General features: G+C 40.0%; 1 protein-coding gene across 1 annotated transcript; it reads left to right on the forward strand.

The window, feature by feature from the left end:
- Window positions 1-11,537: 11,537 nt before the first annotated feature.
- On the forward strand, window positions 11,538-13,937 carry LOC148209749 (uncharacterized). The gene is made up of 3 exons (XM_088126978.1): window positions 11,538-12,015; window positions 12,538-13,256; window positions 13,578-13,937. Exons 1-3 carry the CDS (start codon window positions 11,538-11,540, stop codon window positions 13,935-13,937), a joined length of 1,557 nt encoding a protein of 518 aa, XP_087983104.1.
- The last annotated feature ends 6,188 nt before the right edge of the window (window positions 13,938-20,125 follow it).

A 20,125-nucleotide genomic window follows, 5' to 3' on the forward strand; every position in this document is an offset into this window, starting at 1 on the left:
GGCCCGAGTCGCCGACTCAATATTCTTACCATTTTGGGGACGAGACCGAGTGGGGAGCTGGGAATATAACTTCACAAGATGGAATTCATTCCTCCCCGACTTTAGGGGAGTAGATGAGTGTTCCTTTAAATGCTGACTCAGGGACTTGAACAAGGGGCCCCACCCTCTCATTGGCCGAGAGGGACTTCCGGTTATTGGTTGGACCATAACCGGGTTGTTCATTAGAGGAGCAGTGGTGTTTAAGGAGTAAGATGTAACTCAGGGGTAAAACGGTAATTTGACCCAACTTGAGTTACGAACACTCGTGAAGGATCGACTCGTCATTAATGGTCATATATCCATGGACACGAAAACATTCTGCAGTGAGAAGAGTGCAACTTCGGGTCTTTAGTGGAATGACCCGTAGTTAACGAATCTAGGTTAACTCGGTCAATGAGTTTGACCGATTAATCTTGCATCGTTGGAGCTTCGGATCTGTAGATCCATTAGGTCCCTTTGCTAGCTCATAACGGGTAAAACGAGAATCAAGTTTTTGGAAGAATTTGAATTGTTCAAATTACTTAAGGGATTATATGTATATTGATACATTATAATATATAGTTAATTATAAATTAAAACTATATATTATGAGAGAAATTATTTAAATGAGATTCAAATAAAATTAATATGAATAAGATTCATATTAAAACTATAGGTTAAAAATAATGTGCATAAGATGTACATTAGAACTATAGGTTATACGAGAGAAATGTTATAGAATATGATTCTATTTTTGTGATAAATAATTAAGTGTTAATTATTTATTTGATTTATATATCTATATTAATTATTAATTGGATTAATAATTAATAATTATTTATTAATTAATATGATTAATTAATAAATTAATTTTATATTTTAATTATTATATATATATTATATATATTAATTATTTATATAAATATATATATATATTATTAATATTAATTATTAAGTCCCCTGCATTATTGCAGGGGAGTGGGGAGTTAAGTGACGTGGGGTAACTCCCCATGTCACTGGTTTTCTGGGGAAATTTGCAGAAAGGTTCTGCAAAACAGAACAACAAAACACTCCCAAGGTGAAGCTCTCTCAATCAAAAGAAATTCTCTCAATCTCTCCCTCTCTTCGATCAAGGTGGCACGATCCGGAGACCCAAGAGGATAACGAGGAAGAAGTAGTGGTGGTGTTTGTGGGAAACCGCAGAAGAAAAGTTCTTCAAAGGTAATGGTTTCCCCTGTATTTTACCTCTTTCAATTTCGATTTTGTATCCCTAAAATCAGCAACGAAAATCCGCTTCCGCTCCGGGAATCACATCTCTTCACCCGGGACATTATCCACTTATAGGATAATCAAATATATACCCAGTATATATACTGTCACGATTACATGCTAATAACCTTGGATGTTTAGTTAATTGGATTTGAAAAATGCAATGTTATGAATTCAACAACAAATTGATTGAATATAACTTTATTGAATATAAGTTTGTTTTTACATAAATACCAATTATAAGTTTAGAGCAACACACCCAATAAACTCCCACTTGAACTAAACTCGAGTGGGGTGTACGAAATCATAAAGCAAAGGGACAAATACAATAAACTAGCGCATACACTATACCCATTACATTTCTCTCACTTGCCTTAGATTAACTGTACAATGCTCGTAGACCTAGACATTCTAGATGACCCTCAAACACTTTAGCCGTGAGTGCTTTCGTAAAAGGATCAGCAATGTTGTGCTCTAAAGCACATGATTCCATGTTCTATCATATAATCCTGGAATCTGAAGTCCATTTACTCTCCACCCCGATCAGATTTAAGTGTTTTAATAGTTTTACCTAATTGATTTTCAACTTCGGTCTTGTACTCCTTGAACTTTTCAAGGGCTTCGAACTTGTGTTGCATTAGGTATAAATAACCATACCTTGAATAATCATCTAGCTTTAACATTCATCGGACCACAAAGGTCTGAATGTATATGTTCTAAAGGCTCTTTGGCTCTGTAACCTTTTCCAGTAAAAGGTCTTTTAGTCATCTTGTCTTCAAGACAAGATTCACATGGTAGTAAAGAGTCGTATTCTAACTCACTTAGAAGGTCATTCTTAACTAATCTCCTAACCCTATTGAGATTAATGTGACCCAATCTCAAGGGTCAAAGATAGACATTTTAGCAAAAATAAGGAGGATATTGAATTTATAACATTCTTTGCACAAAATCAGTGTAGATTTGGTGTTAGTAAGACTATTCTGAACTAATTTATATGAAATTTACACACAAATAACTCTTTTATGGAGAGTTATCACCTATCTCACACCCACACCTATAAAAAGTATCAATGGACATGATATATCAAGGGCAGCGGCTCAACTAGCCCGACAGAGTTATCGATATAAAAAATCCTAAACCAGTTCAAGTTTGAACTGACTCGAAATTAAACCGACCCATATCAAATTTCTATTAAATCTAACATTCTTTTTTACTACATGGACTAAATTGTTACCACTTTTAAAGTACATGGACTAAATCATTACTTTTCAAAGTTTAAGGACTAAATCGTGACTTGAATGAAAGTTCAGGGACCAAATGCTTAACCATAATTTTAATTGAGGTTAAAGTTAGTTTTCTTATGAAATAAAATATAAAAATTGAATGTGCGACTATAAAAAGATTTGTACATTTTTTAGATTACAATAAATTTGTAAATAACTACTATATAAAAATTATGTACAACAATTTTGAATAACAAAATAAAGACCGGGTAAAAATATAGATGATATAATGGTATAATCGCAAATCTAATATAACTGGGATAAAATATTTAAAAAATAATAGCAAAAAACAATTTTAAATGAACTAGTGATAGATAGAAGTAGAATGCATAGAGATGGATGTAGAGTTGGTCGTGGAGGGATAAAATACATGTATATATCACAATGAAACTCAATTATAAAAATTAGGAGGTCAATACATAATTGAAGAAGTATAAAAAATAGGAAGTCAATACACGTATACTGATTACGCTTGTTTACATGCGTAAAAAGAAGGTTTTAGATGCTGTTTTTACTATGTTTTAACTTTGTTTCGGATTTTTCTCGGTCGTTTGAGTTCCAATTCATGCAAAATTTATATATGATGGTTTGTGGTTGGCTTATATTATATTTATGACATTTTAGGACCATTTGGGAGTGAAAATTCATCAAAAGAAGCAAAAAGACGAAAAAACATCATGGGAGGCGCCAGGCGCCTGCGTGGCTACAGAAAAACTGGTTTTCTTCCAACTTTGCCCTTAATGAAACGTGTCTTCCAATGCGTTTTGGTGGTTCCAACCGATGCATACGTGTAGAAGAAGTGTTCCACTATCAGTTTGAGCACGATTTAGTCAGTCAAAGATGTTGGAAATGGGTGATTCACCATCGTTTTAGGACCTACCTAACCAATTCTGCACAGCTATAAATTCCAGCAACTTCTCCACCAAATTCATCAAGCCTTGCTTCCTTCTCTTGATCATTTTTAGTGTTTCTTTGTTGCTTTCTAAGTACTTTTGAGTTGCTTTCATTAGTTGCTTTTGGTTTTTAAATCCCGAGCACTTTACATTCCTTTATTGAGCTTTGTTTTGTTTCCATTTGTACTTAGTTATTTTCTACTTATTCAAATATATAAAAATCCAGCACTTTGCTTATCTTCCCTTTGCCTTTACTTTATTTTTAGTTAAGAGAGTTGTGTTTTTGGAGGAAAGAGCACGTGACACTCCCCCTTGCTTGAAAGAGAAGGGCAAAGCTCTCAATCCCGATAAAAACTCTCCGTTAGTTAACTTTTGTTTTTCACACATGCATTCCACATTCAACCATTTTACTTGCTGTATTTTCTTCAATATGTCTTTCTAAATTCCCGTCTCTAGCCCGGTTATGGATAGTTAGCCTGTTATTTCTAAAAAAGGTTGCTAAGAAGTAGTGTTTTTGCTTTACATTCATTGCTCAACATGTTTTCTCAAAAAGTTAGGATTTAGAGAAGGCCACTGTAAGTCTTAACAAGTCAATACTGAAAAGGTTGCTTATTTGCATTGTTGAGTGGTTAAACCGAGGAGAGGAGTGCCTTAGACATAAGGGTTCCGCTTAAGTAGCCTAGACATAGGACCTTGACCCGAGGTTGCGACTATTTCCATCTTAAAACTAAGATATCTCTCGTAATAGACATATTAGGGAATGTCTTAGGACTTTGAACTTGCTTAGACATAAGTCAAGTGAAAAGCGTAGTCGTTGGTTCCTAAAGTAAAATGCATATCGTCCTTAGCATATCCTTGATTCTTTGTTGACTAACTTGAAGTAATTCGGGCTAGGTTTTACCATTATAAGTCCAAATCCCAAATCCAAAACCATTATTTGTGACCACTTCCCATTTTACAAGAATCACTCATTTCAACATTCACTATTCTTTAAAACTTTAGAGTTTGGAAATTATTTAGAAGTCCTTGAAGATCGATACTTGGATACTCCATCCATTTTATATTACTCTGACAGGTGTGCGCTTGCATCTATAGAATTGTTACCACGCTTAGTGCGTGCGTTCAGCATAAACCGCCAGTCATATACACCAATAACATTTGCTCACTGTTTGTCAACATGAACATGAGTCTTCATAAAGACTATGTAGACATGTTTAAAGCAGAGCAAATGAAGGTGGTTAATTACTTGGCTGATACAGTGATCCCAACCTTCATCACAAGCCTTAGAGATAAAGACCTTATCCGATCTCTTAGCAAGACACTGAGGAGCTACTCAAGTCCCGAGATAAAATATTTGAGAAATTTACGAAGGACGACAAACCTCGTCCATCTTCAAAACCTAAGGAGAAGGTTAATGATACATCGACCAAACGTTAAGCTGAAGAACGACGTTCTGAAAGACAGATCAAGCGAAGAGGAAGGTTTGAGAAGTATGCCTTTATCAACGTCCTGATGTTAGAGATATTGGCTAACGTCAAGGATACTAGATTGGATGGTCTTCTCAAAAAGCCCAAAATATTATGCCAAGATCCAAACCGACGTGATAAGAGCAAATACTATTGATTTCACAAAGATCATGGCCATGATACATTAGACTACTACGACTTGAAGGAGCATAGCTTAATCCAGAAGGGCCATCTCAAGAAATAGTTAGGAAAAGTGAGCGTTGTGCTCCCACAAATACAACGAAAGACCAAAATCATGAACGATCAAGGTTACCACCTTGATGTTAAGATCAACTTGCAGTCACTAACATGATCTTTGAAGGACCTAGTATAGGCAAATTACTTTATAAAAGGAAAGCGCTAATTGATGAATCTTGGCATGAAGTATATATATCTTACTCAAGGAACCTATCTTGTTTTATTGCCTTCTCCGACCTAGATTTTGAAGGAATTCATCAAACGCACAATGACGCTTTGGTCATCATCCATTTTTATTAACTATGTGAAAGTTTGACATGTCCTAATTGACGAAGGAGCTTCTACGAACATACCTTTTTCTTCTAGTTACACAACATTCAAATGGAGCAAAACCCAGCTAAAGAAATGTCTAACACCTCTAGTGGGCTTTTCTGGAAATTGCCAATCCTAAAGGCTATGTCTAGCTACTCATCACTTTGGGTGAAGGGATATACTCAGATTACCAAAATAGAGAAGTTCGTTGTGAGTTATGGAAAATCAGCGTATAATGCTTTATTTAGTCGGTCTATCATCCACACACTCCATGCAATTCCTTCAACGGTTCACAAAGTCATTGAAGTATCCTATTAAGCATGGAGTGGAATTGATTCGAGGTGAGCAAAAGACTTCAAGTGAGTGCTATGCAAAATCACTAAAAGGCTTTACTATGTGGGCAACTATATTGAGCAACTCGAGCCACAATTTAAGTTAAATAAAGATTCCTCAAGCCAAGACTGAGAAACCCCAGTTCAATTGTAACATCCTCGCCTCACCTGTAACAAATAAATCACCATTTAGTCTCCTAGTAGCAAAAAACGTTCTATGCTCTAGGTCAAGAGGTAAATGACAGGCTTTTCCAAAGACTAATTAATATGGTGACATACCTATAGGTGTTTGAAATACAGTTTGTTGCTCATAACGCACCATCAAGTCATAACATCGAATCTTTTCTTATTTAGATTAACTAATTTTTCTAAAATTTATTTTATTTCTCTATTCGAGACTTCAATTTCATGATGAGTGTTATCTTTTTTTAATAAATTGCTCACTGCTCGATTTAAAAAATGTGTGTCCTCGTCAATAATCAAACAACACGGAGTTCCATATCTTGTGAAAATAAATATCTGTAAGAAGAGAGTTACTACCTTGACATCATTTTTTGGGGTGGCAATCACCTCAACTCATTTGAAAATGAAGTCAACAGCTAGAAGTATATAATGCTTACCAAAATATGGCGGAAATGTACCCATGAAATCGATGCCCCACACATCGAACAACTCAACCTCCAAAATTGAGTTAAGGGGCATCTTATGTTTCCTTGTCAAATCACGTGAACGTTGACAGCGATCACACCCTTCAACAAGCAAGTGCACATCTTGAAACAAAGATGGCCAAAAGAAGCCATTCTGCATAATTTTTGGTTGTCGTATTACGCTTGGGAAAGTGTCCTTCGTAGGGCGACTTATGACATGCCTTTAAAATCACTTTTTGCTCCTGTTTTGCATTGCACCTACGAAGAATGTTGTCAGGTTCTAATTTAAATAAAAATGGCTCATCCCATCTATAAAACTTCATAACATGAAAGAACTTCTTAATCTGGTGTTTATTCAAATCATCAAGTATTATACCACTTACCAGATAGTTTGCATAGTTAACATACCATGGGATTTCAGTTATTGCTAAAAGATGCTTATTAATGAAATGTTCTTGAATTTCACAATTATCATGCTGCATAGAAGACTCTAACCTAGACAAATGATTTTCTACTTGATTTTCAATTCCTTTTCTATCCTTAATTTCTAAATTAAACTCTTGCAATAGCAAGATCCATCTTATCAGTCTAGTTTGGCTTCCTTTTCAGAAAATAATTATTTCAATGCAGAATTGTCTGTGTTCACTATTACCTTAGTCCCAATTAAGTGCAACTTAATCTTGTCAAATACAAAGACTATCGTTAGAAGTTCTGTATTTGCAGTAGTACAATTCAACTAATTACTATTCAATGTTTTACTCACATAGTAAATGAGATAGAGAACTTCACATGTTCGTTGACCTAACATGGTGCCTACTGTAAAATCACTAGCATCACAAATAAGTTCAAAAGGTAAATTCTAATCAGGCTCAATTATTATTGGTGCTGAACTAACTGCTTCTTTTAATTTTTCAAATGCTTTTAGACAACCCTCATAAAAACCAAAAGGACAATCTACTTCTAATAATTGGCAAATGAGTTTTGTAATTTGAACAAAATTCTTTATGAAACGATGGTAAAAATCTGCATGTTCTAAAAAACTGCTAATGCCTCTAACTGAGGTGGGTGAGGGTAATTTTGCAATTAAACCAATTTTTGCCCTATCATCTTCTATTCATTTTCCCGAAATCTTATGTCCTAATACAATTCCTTGATGTACAATTAAATCACACTTTTTCCAATTTAACACAAGACCAGTATGGTCACATCTTTTTAAAACACTTTCCAAATTTTTCGAACACATTTCGAAAGATTCCCCAAAAACAAAAAAATCATCCATCAAAATTTCTACCATTTGCTTTACCATATCATAAAATATCGTAGTGATGCATCTTTGGAAGGTCGCGAGGGCATTATAAAGACTTAAACAACATCCTCCATAATGGGAACGACTTGTAGGGGCACATAAAATTCGTTTTCTCTTAGTCCTCCAGAGCTATCACTATCTGGTGTAACCAGAATAACTGTTTAGAAAGCCATATCACTCCTTCCTATAAGACGATCGAGCATTTGGTCAATAAAGGGAAGTGAGAAATTGTATTTTCTAGTTACCTTAGTCAACCGACAATAATCCATGCATACTCTCCAACCGGTCATCGTTCTCATCGGTATCAGCTCGTTGTCATCGTTGGCGATCACCGTCATGCTACCATTTTTCTGTACGCATTGAACTATGCTAACCCAACTACTATCTGAAATGGGATAGAGCACCTCATCATCTAACCACTTTATTATTTCCTTCTTGACAACCTCTTTCATTTTATGATTGAGTCTCTATTGGCTCTTAATGGAATTGGTGACTCCTTCCTCCAAGATGATCTTGTGCATACAAAATACTGGGCTAATTCCTCTTATATATGCCACGGTCCATCTTATAGCTCTGTTGTATTTGGATAATAATTGCAAAAGCAAAGTTCCATGCTCGTTACTCGAATATGAAGAAAATGATAATCGGCAAAGTATCATTCAAACCTAAATATACATATTTTGAATGGGAAGGTAAGAGATTCTTCTATAATTTTGGAGGCTCAGTTATGGATGGCTACAATGCTAGATCTGCAACTGTTAGTTGCAAAAACTCAAGCTTTTCCATCGATGCCAAACTAGCGCTAGATCTACTTCTAGACTTGCGATAATGAACTTCTAAAACACTTCCATGGTTGCCCCTATTATAGAGCACTCCTCAACTTCATTCAGAAGAAGCATCGCATCAAGGACATTGAACGTGACTTGCTAATCATTAACCTTCATGTGATTTCTCCTTTCCTAATATTGAAGACAGTGTCATCAGTGTCTTTATGGATATATCTACTTGCAAAGTTACAGTAGTGGGGTGAGCTTCTCCTATGTTTAACTCTTTAAAAACAGAAAAAGACATAAGATTTATACTTGGTCCTAGATCGCACAATGCTCTTCCTAAATTCTTACTACCTATCGAATAAGGGATAGTAAAACTACCTGGGTCCTTACATTTGACAGGTAATGAAATTTCTAGAGTATCACTATTGCAATTTGTTAAGGCTACCATTTCATGCGCATAATTTCTTTTGCCTAGAAAATGATATCTTTTAAGAACTTAGTGTAATTAGGCATCTAGTCTAGAACATCAATTGATAGGATGTCTATATGCAAATGTTTTAATATTTCAAATAATTTTTTAAAGTGACTATCGTGATTCTTTTCAACTAAAATTTGAGGAAAATATGGAGGAATTTTAAAATTACCTCCCTGCAAAGTAGCGCTAGGCGCTATTTACATACATTTGTCAGTTTTCTTACCATTCTTCTCTGAACTTACTGGTTCTGCCTTCTCTTCTATGTGGTGCACGCACAGATGCAGGTACAGGTGTAGATATATTGGTCATTTCATCTGGAAACGTGGGCTCATCATAGATAAATCTTTTTCTTGTTGTGACTACCTTACATTACTCTTTATCTTTTAACTTAGGCTATTCTGTGTGTCATGGCAATGTACTTTGGGGTCTTGACTTGAATTCATTTGTATGTTGCCCTACTTGCATCTCTAGATTTCTCGTGGTAGCATCATTCTTTGTAACGCCCGCGTTACTCATGTTAGATTAATCTCAAGTCTAAGGTTTAATCGAAAATTATTTTAATTCTTCTACGTTGTTTTGTTCCGGGGCTGTCGTGGGTTGTGAGTTTATAAATTTTAATTAATGAAGTGTTATTTTTAGTTTTTGTCCTAGGCCGTTGGACTTGGTTGTTTTATTTGTGTTGTTGGAAACATTTAGAGTTAGTGTTGTTGGAAATTTTGATCTTATAATTTTTCTAACCCAATAATTCTTTTAACCCATGTTTTTTTATTAATTTTAAAACATAGAAGAAAAGAAAGAAGCCCTAGAAACCTCCCCTTTCTTCTTGTTCACAAGTTCAACCATAGTCCCCTTGTCTTTTTCTCGTTCGCTACCTAACAGGACGCACCTTCTGACGATTAGCGACCGCTCCCACCGCGACGCACCACCATCCCTAGGGAGCAATAGCACTCGGCGCGGCGACAACAGACGTCCAACAACTTCAGCGTGCGTCGGGGTCGATAGGCCAGTCTTGGTAGCAATGAGTGTTGAGTCTCCAGGTACAAAAGGTCGGGGGTCGACATGATAAATCTTTGATGAGGAGTATTGGGTCTTGACGTGGTCGCGGTGAAAGACCAATATGCTGAGTAGTCGTCGATGCACAATTCGAGGCCCTAAGAATACGGGTCAAAGTCGAACGCCAAGCTTCGGTAAAGAAGTGTTGGGGCCTTGGGTACAAAAGGTCGAGAGCCGATATATGAATCAAAGAGTTAGACTTGGAGGACTAACATAATATGATGGGCAAGAAGAAACTTGGGAAAGCTAGAGGTCAACGGGCCTTACGATCGAAGTTCGGTGAGATGTGATGCTTGGAATTTGCAGACGAGTGCGTGGCCATGGTGATAACGTGGAGAAGGCTTGATCGAGAAAGGACCATTTAGGCTACATTAACCTTACTCAGGATAGTTGAATTGTAGAATGACTGTCGGGGCATAGGGACTCATTGATTAGTAGTGGACTAGCTATGGTTGTTTTTGTTTCGCGTTGCAGTATTTTGTTTCATTTCCAGTTAAACCTTTGTTGTCACTTGTTTGGATTGCTGATTTATATTGGACGTGTTGACCAAGTAGAAGTATCTTTTCTTTAAGAACTTATTAGCCCATTGAGGGTAGAAAATCTACATATAGGGTTGATTTGAAGTATGGTTTCCCTCGTTGTTATCCTTTTAATTGTTGTCTTATACTTTTGTTCTGGAGGAGAGTTGAACATGGAGTTTGTGAAAGTTACCACAGGAGTGTTGTTGAAATTGGAGGATGTTACAGTTGGTATCAGAGCTGAAATGATCATGTAGACTGACCTAGTAACTAGGGTGTTTAGAAGTAGTGGTCCTTGTCGGCCTCCTTGTCATCACCAAGTTTGCTGTTTGGTTGGTTGTTTTGTGAAACTTATAAGTCTCCCATGTTTGAATTTGTTGTATGTTTATTTTCCATATGTTGTGATATTGGTGCTGCATTGTTTAGTCTAGGGTGCTCACTAAGTGGGTTAGGTAGATTGTGCTCGATCTCAAGTTTTTGTGGAAGTTTCGATTGTCGCCTTCATTTGAGTCTATGTTTTGAGTAAAGTGCTAACGATTTATTGGTGACCTTTGTGCTCTTCCGTTCCAGACAATGCCTCCCCGATGTAGTATAAGATTGCGTGCGAACGCCGATCCGGCCCCTCGGAGGTGAGAATGCGGCGGAACCACCACTCCCTCCGACAGGTGCTCAGGTAGGAGTAGTTCCTCCAATTCCCCCAGCCGTGGCTCAGGAGAGGGTGGTACCCCCGGAACCTCTGGCAGTTCCCTAGGTAAACCCTTAGGTGGCCTTGCTTGCGGAGGTGTTACAGACACTGATTAATAACATAGCTGGGGTCGGTGGTGCTAAAGCTCAACCATCTAGACATCTTCAACCTCTTCAGAGTGAGGCCTAATTCATCAAGGATTTCAAGCATTACAGGCCCCCTACCTTTGACGGAAGAATCGAGAAAGCTACAACAGCAGAAGAGTGGATCATGGAGCTAAAAGCCCTATACGTGTATTTAGGCTGCAACGACCAGTTCAAGGTCAAGGGTGCGGTCTTTATGTTGATAGGTGAGGCCCTGAATTGGTGGGACTCAGTAGCAGCGGCAGAAAACCATGCTAATGAACCGGTCACTTGGGCGAGGTTCAAGGACTTGCTATATGATTACTACTTTCCGGAAACCGTGAAGGATGTAAAGGAGGCGGTGTTCCTCCTTCTCACTCAAGGCACTATGACGGTAGTGCAATATGAAAATAAGTTTACGAAACTCTCCCGTTTTGCTCCAGACATAGTTCCCATCGAGGCTTTAAAGATTAAGAGGTTTGTTAAAAGATTGTGCAAGGGAATCAGAGGGCCAATTGATCTTCAGCGACCAACCACGTCCGCGGAGGCAGTTAGAGGCACCCTAATTATGGATAAAGATGTTTGTGTTAAGGTACAACTTCTGCAGGAAGTCGATTTATCTTCAGGTGTGAAAAAGAAGGCCCCTCTATATTTTACTGGCCAGCCGTCGAGAGCACCCCAGAGACAGACTCAACTATAGGTATGCTGCTGGTGTGCTCCTCTTGCAAGAGAAGACATGCCGACCCTTGTTGGACTGGAACTAAAGTCTGTTACAATTGCGGGAAAGAAGGCCACTTAGCAAGGGAATGTCCTATGATGGGATCGAACACGCAGAGGCTAGGTCACAGAGCCCCTTCAACAGTTTTGACTCAAGGGGATAACCAGAGGGCTCGTGTTTTTGCACTTACTCGAGAGGAAGTGGTAAATGCCGAAGTTGTTGTAACAGGCATTCCTATCTATTTATGAGTTCTTGGGTTCTGTGTGCCGGTGATGTCTTCATTCTTACTTTATCGTTCAGGTACCATCTTAGTACATAATGTGCATGTTTATGCATTCTTTGATTTGGGGTTAAGTCATACTTTTATTTCCATTGTGTTTGTTCGTCAAGTGAAACTTGTGCTAGAACCATTAGGTTTTCTGTTGTCAAGTATCTCCACCATCGGGTTCATCTATGATTGCTAGTCAAATAGTGAGGGAAGACAAGTTATCCTTTCATGATCAAACCCTCCGGGCAAGGTTGATTCAAATGGACATGCGGGATTTTGACGTAATTTTGGGCATGGATTGGCTAGCTACAAACCAAGCCAGCATTAATTGCTCAAAGAGGGAAGTCTCCTTCCAGCTGCATTCTGGTAAGAGATTTACGTTTAAAGGAGTTACAGGGAGGGCTCCAAAGGTAGTTTCAGCACTAAAGACCATACATCTCTTACAGCATGGTGCTTGGGGTTACTTAGCAAGTGTCATCGACACTAGTAAGGATACACCCAGCATCGACTCCGTCCACGTGGCAACGATTTCCCCGACGTGTTCCTTGATGACCTTCAACGGCTGCCCCCAGTTCGTGAATTGGACTTTTGCATTGACTTGTTACCTAGGACAACCCCTATTTCGAAGGCACCTTACCGTATGGCTCCAACGGAACTTAAGGAGCTCAAGCACAACTGGAAGAGTTATTAGACAAGGGCTTCATTCTCCCAAGTGTGTCCTTTTGAGGTGCTCCAGTGCTTTTTGTGGAAAAAAAGATGGATCTATGAGGCTTTGTGCTGACTATCGGGAGTTGAATAAGGTGACGATTATGAATAGGTATCCCCTCCCTTGCATCGGTGATCTCTTTGACCAACTAAAAGGAGCAAAGGTGTTCTCGAAGGTAGACCTAAGATTGAGGTACCATTAGTTGAGAATCAAGGAAGCCGACATACCAAAGACAGCCTTTAGGACCCGATATGGGCACTACGAGTTTAATGTGATGTCTTTTGGACTTACTAACGCCCCTACGACATTCATAGATCTCATGAATAAGGTTTTTAAAGACATCTTGGACGTGTTTGTGATCGTGTTCATTGATGACATTTTGATTTACTCCAAGACAGTAGAGCAGCACGAATGGCACCTAAGACAAGTTTTAACTGCTTTGAGGGGAAACAGTCTATATGAAAAGTTCTTAAAATGAGAGTTCTGGTTGGATAAGGTTGCCTTCCTTACTGTGGACCCATCTAATGTAGAGGCAGTCAGTAGTTGGCCAAGGCCCAGCACAGTTATAGAAGTCCGTATTTTTTTCAGGCTGGCAGGCTATTACAAAAGATTCGTCCAAGATTTTTCTCGTATAGCAGCACCGTTGACTCAGTTGACCCGTAAGAATGCCACCTTCGCCTTGAGCGACGGGTGCGAGAATAGTTTCCAAGAACTGAAGGAACGACTAGTCACGGCCCCTGTACTAACGATACTTGATGGGACAAGAAGTTTGGTGGTGTACAGTGATGCTTCATGCAGAGGTTTTGGTTGCGTTTTGATACAACATGGGAAAGTTATTGCCTATACCTCGTGCTAGCTAAAAGCGCACGAGCTTAACTACCCCACCCATGATTTGGAGCTTGCCGTAGTGGTGTTTGCCTTAAAGATATGGAGGCATTACCTTTATGGAGAAAGAATTCAAATCTTTACGGACCACCAAATTTTGAACTATTTTTTCTCCCAAAAGGAACTTAACCTAAGACAGAGGAGATGGCTAGAGCTGGTAAAGGACGATGATTGTGAGATCAATTACCATCCTGGTAAGGCAAACGTTGTGGCTGATGCACTTAGTAGAAAAACGACGAGTATAGCGCCCTTGACAGCATTTCATAGTCCAATAATAGATGAATTGGAACAGTGGAGTTAGTAGTGGAAGATGTTTCGACACTGTTAGCTCGACTCTCAGTTGAACCCACTTTGAGACAATGGATCATCGCTGCTTAAAAGGGAGATCCCAACCTAACCAAAGGTTTTAGTATGGTGGGTCAAGGAGACTACATCATTTCAAATGATACAACGTTGTTCTATTAGGGGAGACTGTACGTACCAAGAGACTTTACCTTAAGGAAACACTTACTAACCAAGGCTCGTAATAACCCGTTCGCTGTGCATCATGGAAGTACCAAGATGTACAAAGATCTTAAGAAACATTATTGGTGCGCAACATGAAGCAGAAAATTGCCCAGTTTGTTAGTCAGTGCTTGACGTGTCAACAGGTGAAGGCCTCAAGATAGAAACCTGTAGGGTTTTTACAACCTTTGAGTATACCTGTCTGGATGTGGGATGGTGTGGCCATGGACTTCATTACTGGTTTGACGAGAACGGTCAAGGGATACACAATGATTTGGGTGGTGGTGGATCGTTTGACAAAATCTGCTCATTTCATACCAGGAAAGGCCACCTATTCGGTAGAAAGGTTGACAGAGCATTATTTGCAGGAGATAGTTAGACTTCATGGTAGACCGGTGTCTATAGTGACAGATCGGGACCCTTGTTTCACATCAAATTTTTGGCGAAGTTTGCATAAGACACTTGGGACTCAGCTTGATTTTAGTACGACATTCAATCTTTATACCGATGGTCGGACAGAGCGGTTAAATCAGGTTTTGGAAGACATGTTGAGAGCATGCATAATGGACTTTGGTGGTTTTTGGGACAGACACCTGTCCTTAATAGAGTTTGCTTATAACAACAGCTATCAAGCAACAATTGGGATGGCTCCATACGAAGCTCTATATTGGAAAAAGTGTAGATCTCCAATTCATTGGGATAAGGTCGGCGAGAGGGTCCTGTTGGGACCAGAATTGGTGCAGGAGACGAATGGTGCCATCCAAAGGATTAGGGGACAGATGCAGATGGCTCAAAGCATACAGAAAAGTTACGCCGATAATAGACGAAACGAGTTGGAGTTTAGTGTCAGCAACCATGTTTTTCTTCGTGTGGCACCAGTGAAAGGAGTCCTACGCTTCGGTAAGAAGGGAAGTTTAGTCTGAGGTATATCGACCTTTTTGAGATCTTGGAGCGCGTTGGCCCAGTCGCCTACAGGTTGGCCTTGCCTCCATCTTTGGCTGCGGTGTATAACATGTTCCATGTGTCCATGCTGAGGAAGTATTTCCATGACTCTTCTCACGTCTGGGATCCTGAACCATTACAGCTAGATATAACCTTGTGCTGTGAGGAGGTACTTGTTGATATCTTAGCAAGAGAGACCAAGATGCTGAGAAATCGTGCTATTGACTTGGTGAAGGTTTTGTGGAGAAATCACCAAGTGGAGGAAGGTACCTTAGAAAGAGAAGATGAAATAAAAGCCAAATTTCTTGAGTTGTTTGCTTAGCGAACTTTTGACGACGAAAGTTTTCAAGGAGGGGAAGTCTGTAACGCCCCACGTTACTCAGGTTAGATTAATCTCAAGTCTCGAGGTTTAATCGAAAATTATTTTAATTTATTTTAATTGTTCTACCTTGTTTTGTTCTGGGGTTGTCGTGGGTTGTGAGTTTATAAATTTTAATTAATGAAGTGTTGTTTTTTGTTTTTGTCTTAGGCCGTTGGAGTTGGTTGTTTTAGTTGTGTTGTTGGAAACATTTAGAGTTAGTGTTGTTGGAAATTTAGATCCTATAATTTTTCTAACCCAATAACTCTTTTAACCCATGCGTTGTTTTTCCTAAAGTTGGGTAATAGTTTTTTTTTTTATTTTAAAACATAGAAGAAAAGAAAGAAACCCTAGAAACCTCCAATTTCTTTTTCTTCATGAGTTCAGTCGCCAGCCCCTGTGTCTTCTTCTCTTTCGTTACCCAGCAGTACGCCCTGTCCAGCGGCTTCAGCGTGGGTCCGCGGCTCCTATGGTGGTTAGGTGACATTTCGGCCAAATAGAGGTAACTCACGACCCGTACCACCTAAACTCGGATCCATGTTCCTCCTGCGGTGTCCAGCAGCATCAGTGGCGGATTTGGAGCATTTTCACTACTACCAAATGCAAACAGCAGTGTTTTTGTAGTGTTCGACGCCTACCCATATCCGTTCCAAGTTCAATCTAAGTTCCTCACGCTTGTTTGAGTTAGCTCTAAGTTACCCACTTTCAAACGAAGTCAGTCGTGGTAAAGGACCTTTCAAAACACCCCTTAGAACCGATTTCTATGGCTGGAATCTTGTTTTAACTTGCTGTTTTTTTTTATCTCTTGATGCTTAGGTGTTGAATCAAAGTAAGGTTTAGGAGCATAGCAGTGTATAAGTAGCACCAAGGGGTGGGTGTGTGCATTAGTAGGTGTTTTTGACATGGTTTCTTATCGAACTATCTTATTTTTGTGCATCTTGTTATAGAGAGAAAATAGAGATCAGGCTAAGCAACCGAAAAGAGGAAAGAGAGCCGAAGAAGGAGCGGACTCAGAAAGAGGTAAGCGGGTCGAGGCCTAACGACCCAGGCCAGCCGTAGCCGACCTGGGGTCGGCGTCGAGCACTGCTCGGCGCCGAGGCATTCTCAGTCCAGTGGCCAAGAACCTCTCTAGTGATTCCTGACCCCCGTGCAAGCCCAGTTCGAGTCGACTTGGTCTCAGCCCTAAATAGTATAGTGTGAGGCCCATTCTGTGATCTCCTGAGTGTATAAGGATTCGACGAATGTAAACCTTAGGAGGATTAGGGTTCAGCTGATCCTGAAGGGATTAGGGGTCGACCATTATAAATACAAGGGTAACCTAAACCCTAGAGGTATGCCTAACAACCCAACTATTTATACCCGACTACTCCAATACTAACTTAGGCATCGGAGCCCGTGTGGTAAAAGCCACACCTGTGTTAGTGTTGTACTGTTTTGTAGGTCTCATCAATCCCTTTATTCTAGAAGATTGGTGCGAATTCGACGAGATACCAAGATGCCAAATTTCTGCATCAACAATTGGTGCCGTCTGTGGGGACGACTAAAGATTGTAGACTTGTTAACATGACCTCAAGAAGGAGTCCACGACATTCTGATGAAGAGTGTCACTATAGGAGGAAGGTTAATAGGGACACATCTTCGCCCGAGGCAGTCAAATGAGAGATTGACGGACCAATTCTCAAAGATACCGGCCGACCAGTTCTCCGACCAACGGATATCACCGACCAGTTCTCGGATCGAAAGACGAGCCGATCAAAGGTCCAGATTAACTGGGTGACAAGATGGCCGCCTTAGAAGAGAAGGTAGAGGTAATGCATCGGAGCATATCCCTGCTTTTGCAAAAAGTCGAGCAACATGAGGTGGACCAACCAGCGCTTATTCGCGATCCACAATAGGGTAAAGTTCCCACGATTGAAGAAGTTGGGGAGACAACCAGCAATGCACGAAGCAAAGTGAAGATAGGATGAAACGACAAACCTCGAACCAATGTCCCTGGCCAGTCAGGTCGACAAGCAGATGTAGGATAAGAAAGGTTTGTCGTGCCCAACGAAAACAAGAGCAACACAGTTGACCGAGCCTGCCTCGGGCATACTGGTGTCCACAGAAGAAGGTCATCCGATCAAACTGTGCGATCAGAGAAACAATTAGGAGGACACCTAAACCAGAAGTTTGGTCTCGAGGAGCTGATGAACCAGGCAGATAATGAAGGAAAAAGCTCATTCGAAGTTCAAGCCACCTGCCATCATACAATACAACGGTTTGACAGATCCCATCGATCACCTCGATGCGTATCGAGAATGGGCAGACATTTACGACATAACAAAAGCCATTAGATGTAGAGTGTTTTCTTTCACTTTGACTGGCTCGGCATGTAACTAGTTTCGATAGTTGAAAAGAAAGTCGATCTCAAGCTTCAAAGAATTAGCGACGGCATTTGTCACCCAATTCATCGAAGGGCCGATTAGAAGCAAACAAGTAACGTACCTACTGACTATCAAGCAAAAGGCGACAGAGAGTCTCAAAGGCTATGTAGCTCAATTCAATGAAGAGAAGCTAGAATTGGAGGCTCTGATAGATGCAGTGGCACTGCTAGCCTTTGTATCCGGTGTGAAAGATGAGTGATTGGTATTCTCTTTTGGAAAGAGAACTCCATGCACCTTCTCGGAGGCTTTAAGCCGAGCCTAGAGCCCAGGGAGAAAATAGAGATCAAGCTAAGCAACCGAAAAGAGGAAAAAGAGCTGAAGAAGGAGCGGACTTAGAGAGAGGTAAGCAGGTAGAGGCCCAACGACCCAGGCCGGCCATAGCCGACTCGGGGTCGCTCGGTGCCGAGGGGTTCTCGGCCCAGTGGTCAAGAACCTCTCTAGTGATTATCGACTCCCGTGCAAGCCCAGTCCGAGTCGACTTGGTCTCGGCCCTTAATAGTATAGCGTGAGGCCTATTCTGTGATCTCCTGAGTGCATAAGGATTTGATGAATGTAAACCCTAGGAGGATTAGGGTTCAGCTGGTCCTGAAGGGATTAGGGATCGACCATTATAAATTCAAGGGTAACCCAAACCCTAGAGGTATGCCTAACAATCCTACTCTTTATACCCGACTACTCCGATACTAACTTAGGAATTGGAGCCCGTGTGTCAAAAGCCACAGCGGTCTTAGTGTTCTACTGTTTTGCAGGTCTCATCAATCCCTTTTTTTAAGATGATTGGTGCGAATTCCACAAGATCCCGAGAGGCCGAATTTCTGCATCAACACATCTCATGTATGTAAACGTTGTTGGTCATGGTTAAGGGCTTGTAGATGCTATCGATGAGTTACGTTCTTGGTGAAGGTTTCTTTTGAGAATGAATGATGTGACTTTTCATGATATTAGGTGCTGAAAAAAAAAACATTGTTAGGTGAGGTTGGGATATTCTTGATGCGGTTTTTCATGTTGTTATGTGCTAGAAAATTGTTTGTGATATTTTTGAAACCTCATAACGTAGTCCTTCATGATATAATGTGTTGAGACTTATTTATCAGATATGTTTTGACACTCTCGTTGTGACCGTATAGAATAGAAAGTGTGGGAATAATTTGTATGGATTAGCTGGGCGTTCTTCTAATAGTTTCTAAGTGTAAGAGCATCTTGAATCAATAGAGTTTTTACCATTGTATTGCATATGGTGTTGAAGATGCTAGGAACTTGTTGCTTGTAACTTGATCCTGTTGGATGACTTTGATGCAGAAATATGCTGTGGGGAAATGTGAATGGTATAATAGGCTTTTAACAGAGGACCATGCCTCGAATATGGGGTCAATTGTGTAATGAGAGGTGGATACACAAGTGGACTAGCTTCGGGGTAAGTGGTCGAGGAGGTTACGTCACTACTAGGTGTCAAGGCTCTGGGTATAAAAGGTCGGGGGACAATAGGCCAATCTTGGTAGCGATGAGTGTCGAAGCTCCAGGTACAAAAGGTCTAGGGTTGGCATGATGAATCTTTGATGAGGAGTATTAGGTCTTAACGTGGTGGTGGTCAAGGACCAATACGCTGAGTAGTTGTCGAGGCCTGGGGTACAAAAGGTCAAGGGTCGATACATAGTTCGAGGCCCTGAGAATAAGGGTCAAAGTCGAATGCCAAGCTTCGATAGCGGAGTGTCGGGGCCTTAGGTACAAATGGTCGAGAGCCGATACGAATCAAAGAGTTAGACTTGGAGGACTAACATAATATGATGGGCAAGAAGAAACTTGGGAAAGCTAAAGGTCAATGTAACGACCCAGAAATTTCCACACACCTCTAGGTCACATGAACTACTCAACTAATTAGTTTTAACCCCGATTACAACCTGCCAACTTCCCAAGCACATAAGCTTATAAAAT

Source organism: Momordica charantia (genome assembly GCF_013281855.1).
Source record: "Momordica charantia cultivar OHB3-1 chromosome 8 unlocalized genomic scaffold, Mcharantia_2.0 BLBB01000008.1, whole genome shotgun sequence".
Taxonomy (NCBI): Eukaryota; Viridiplantae; Streptophyta; class Magnoliopsida; order Cucurbitales; family Cucurbitaceae; genus Momordica; species Momordica charantia.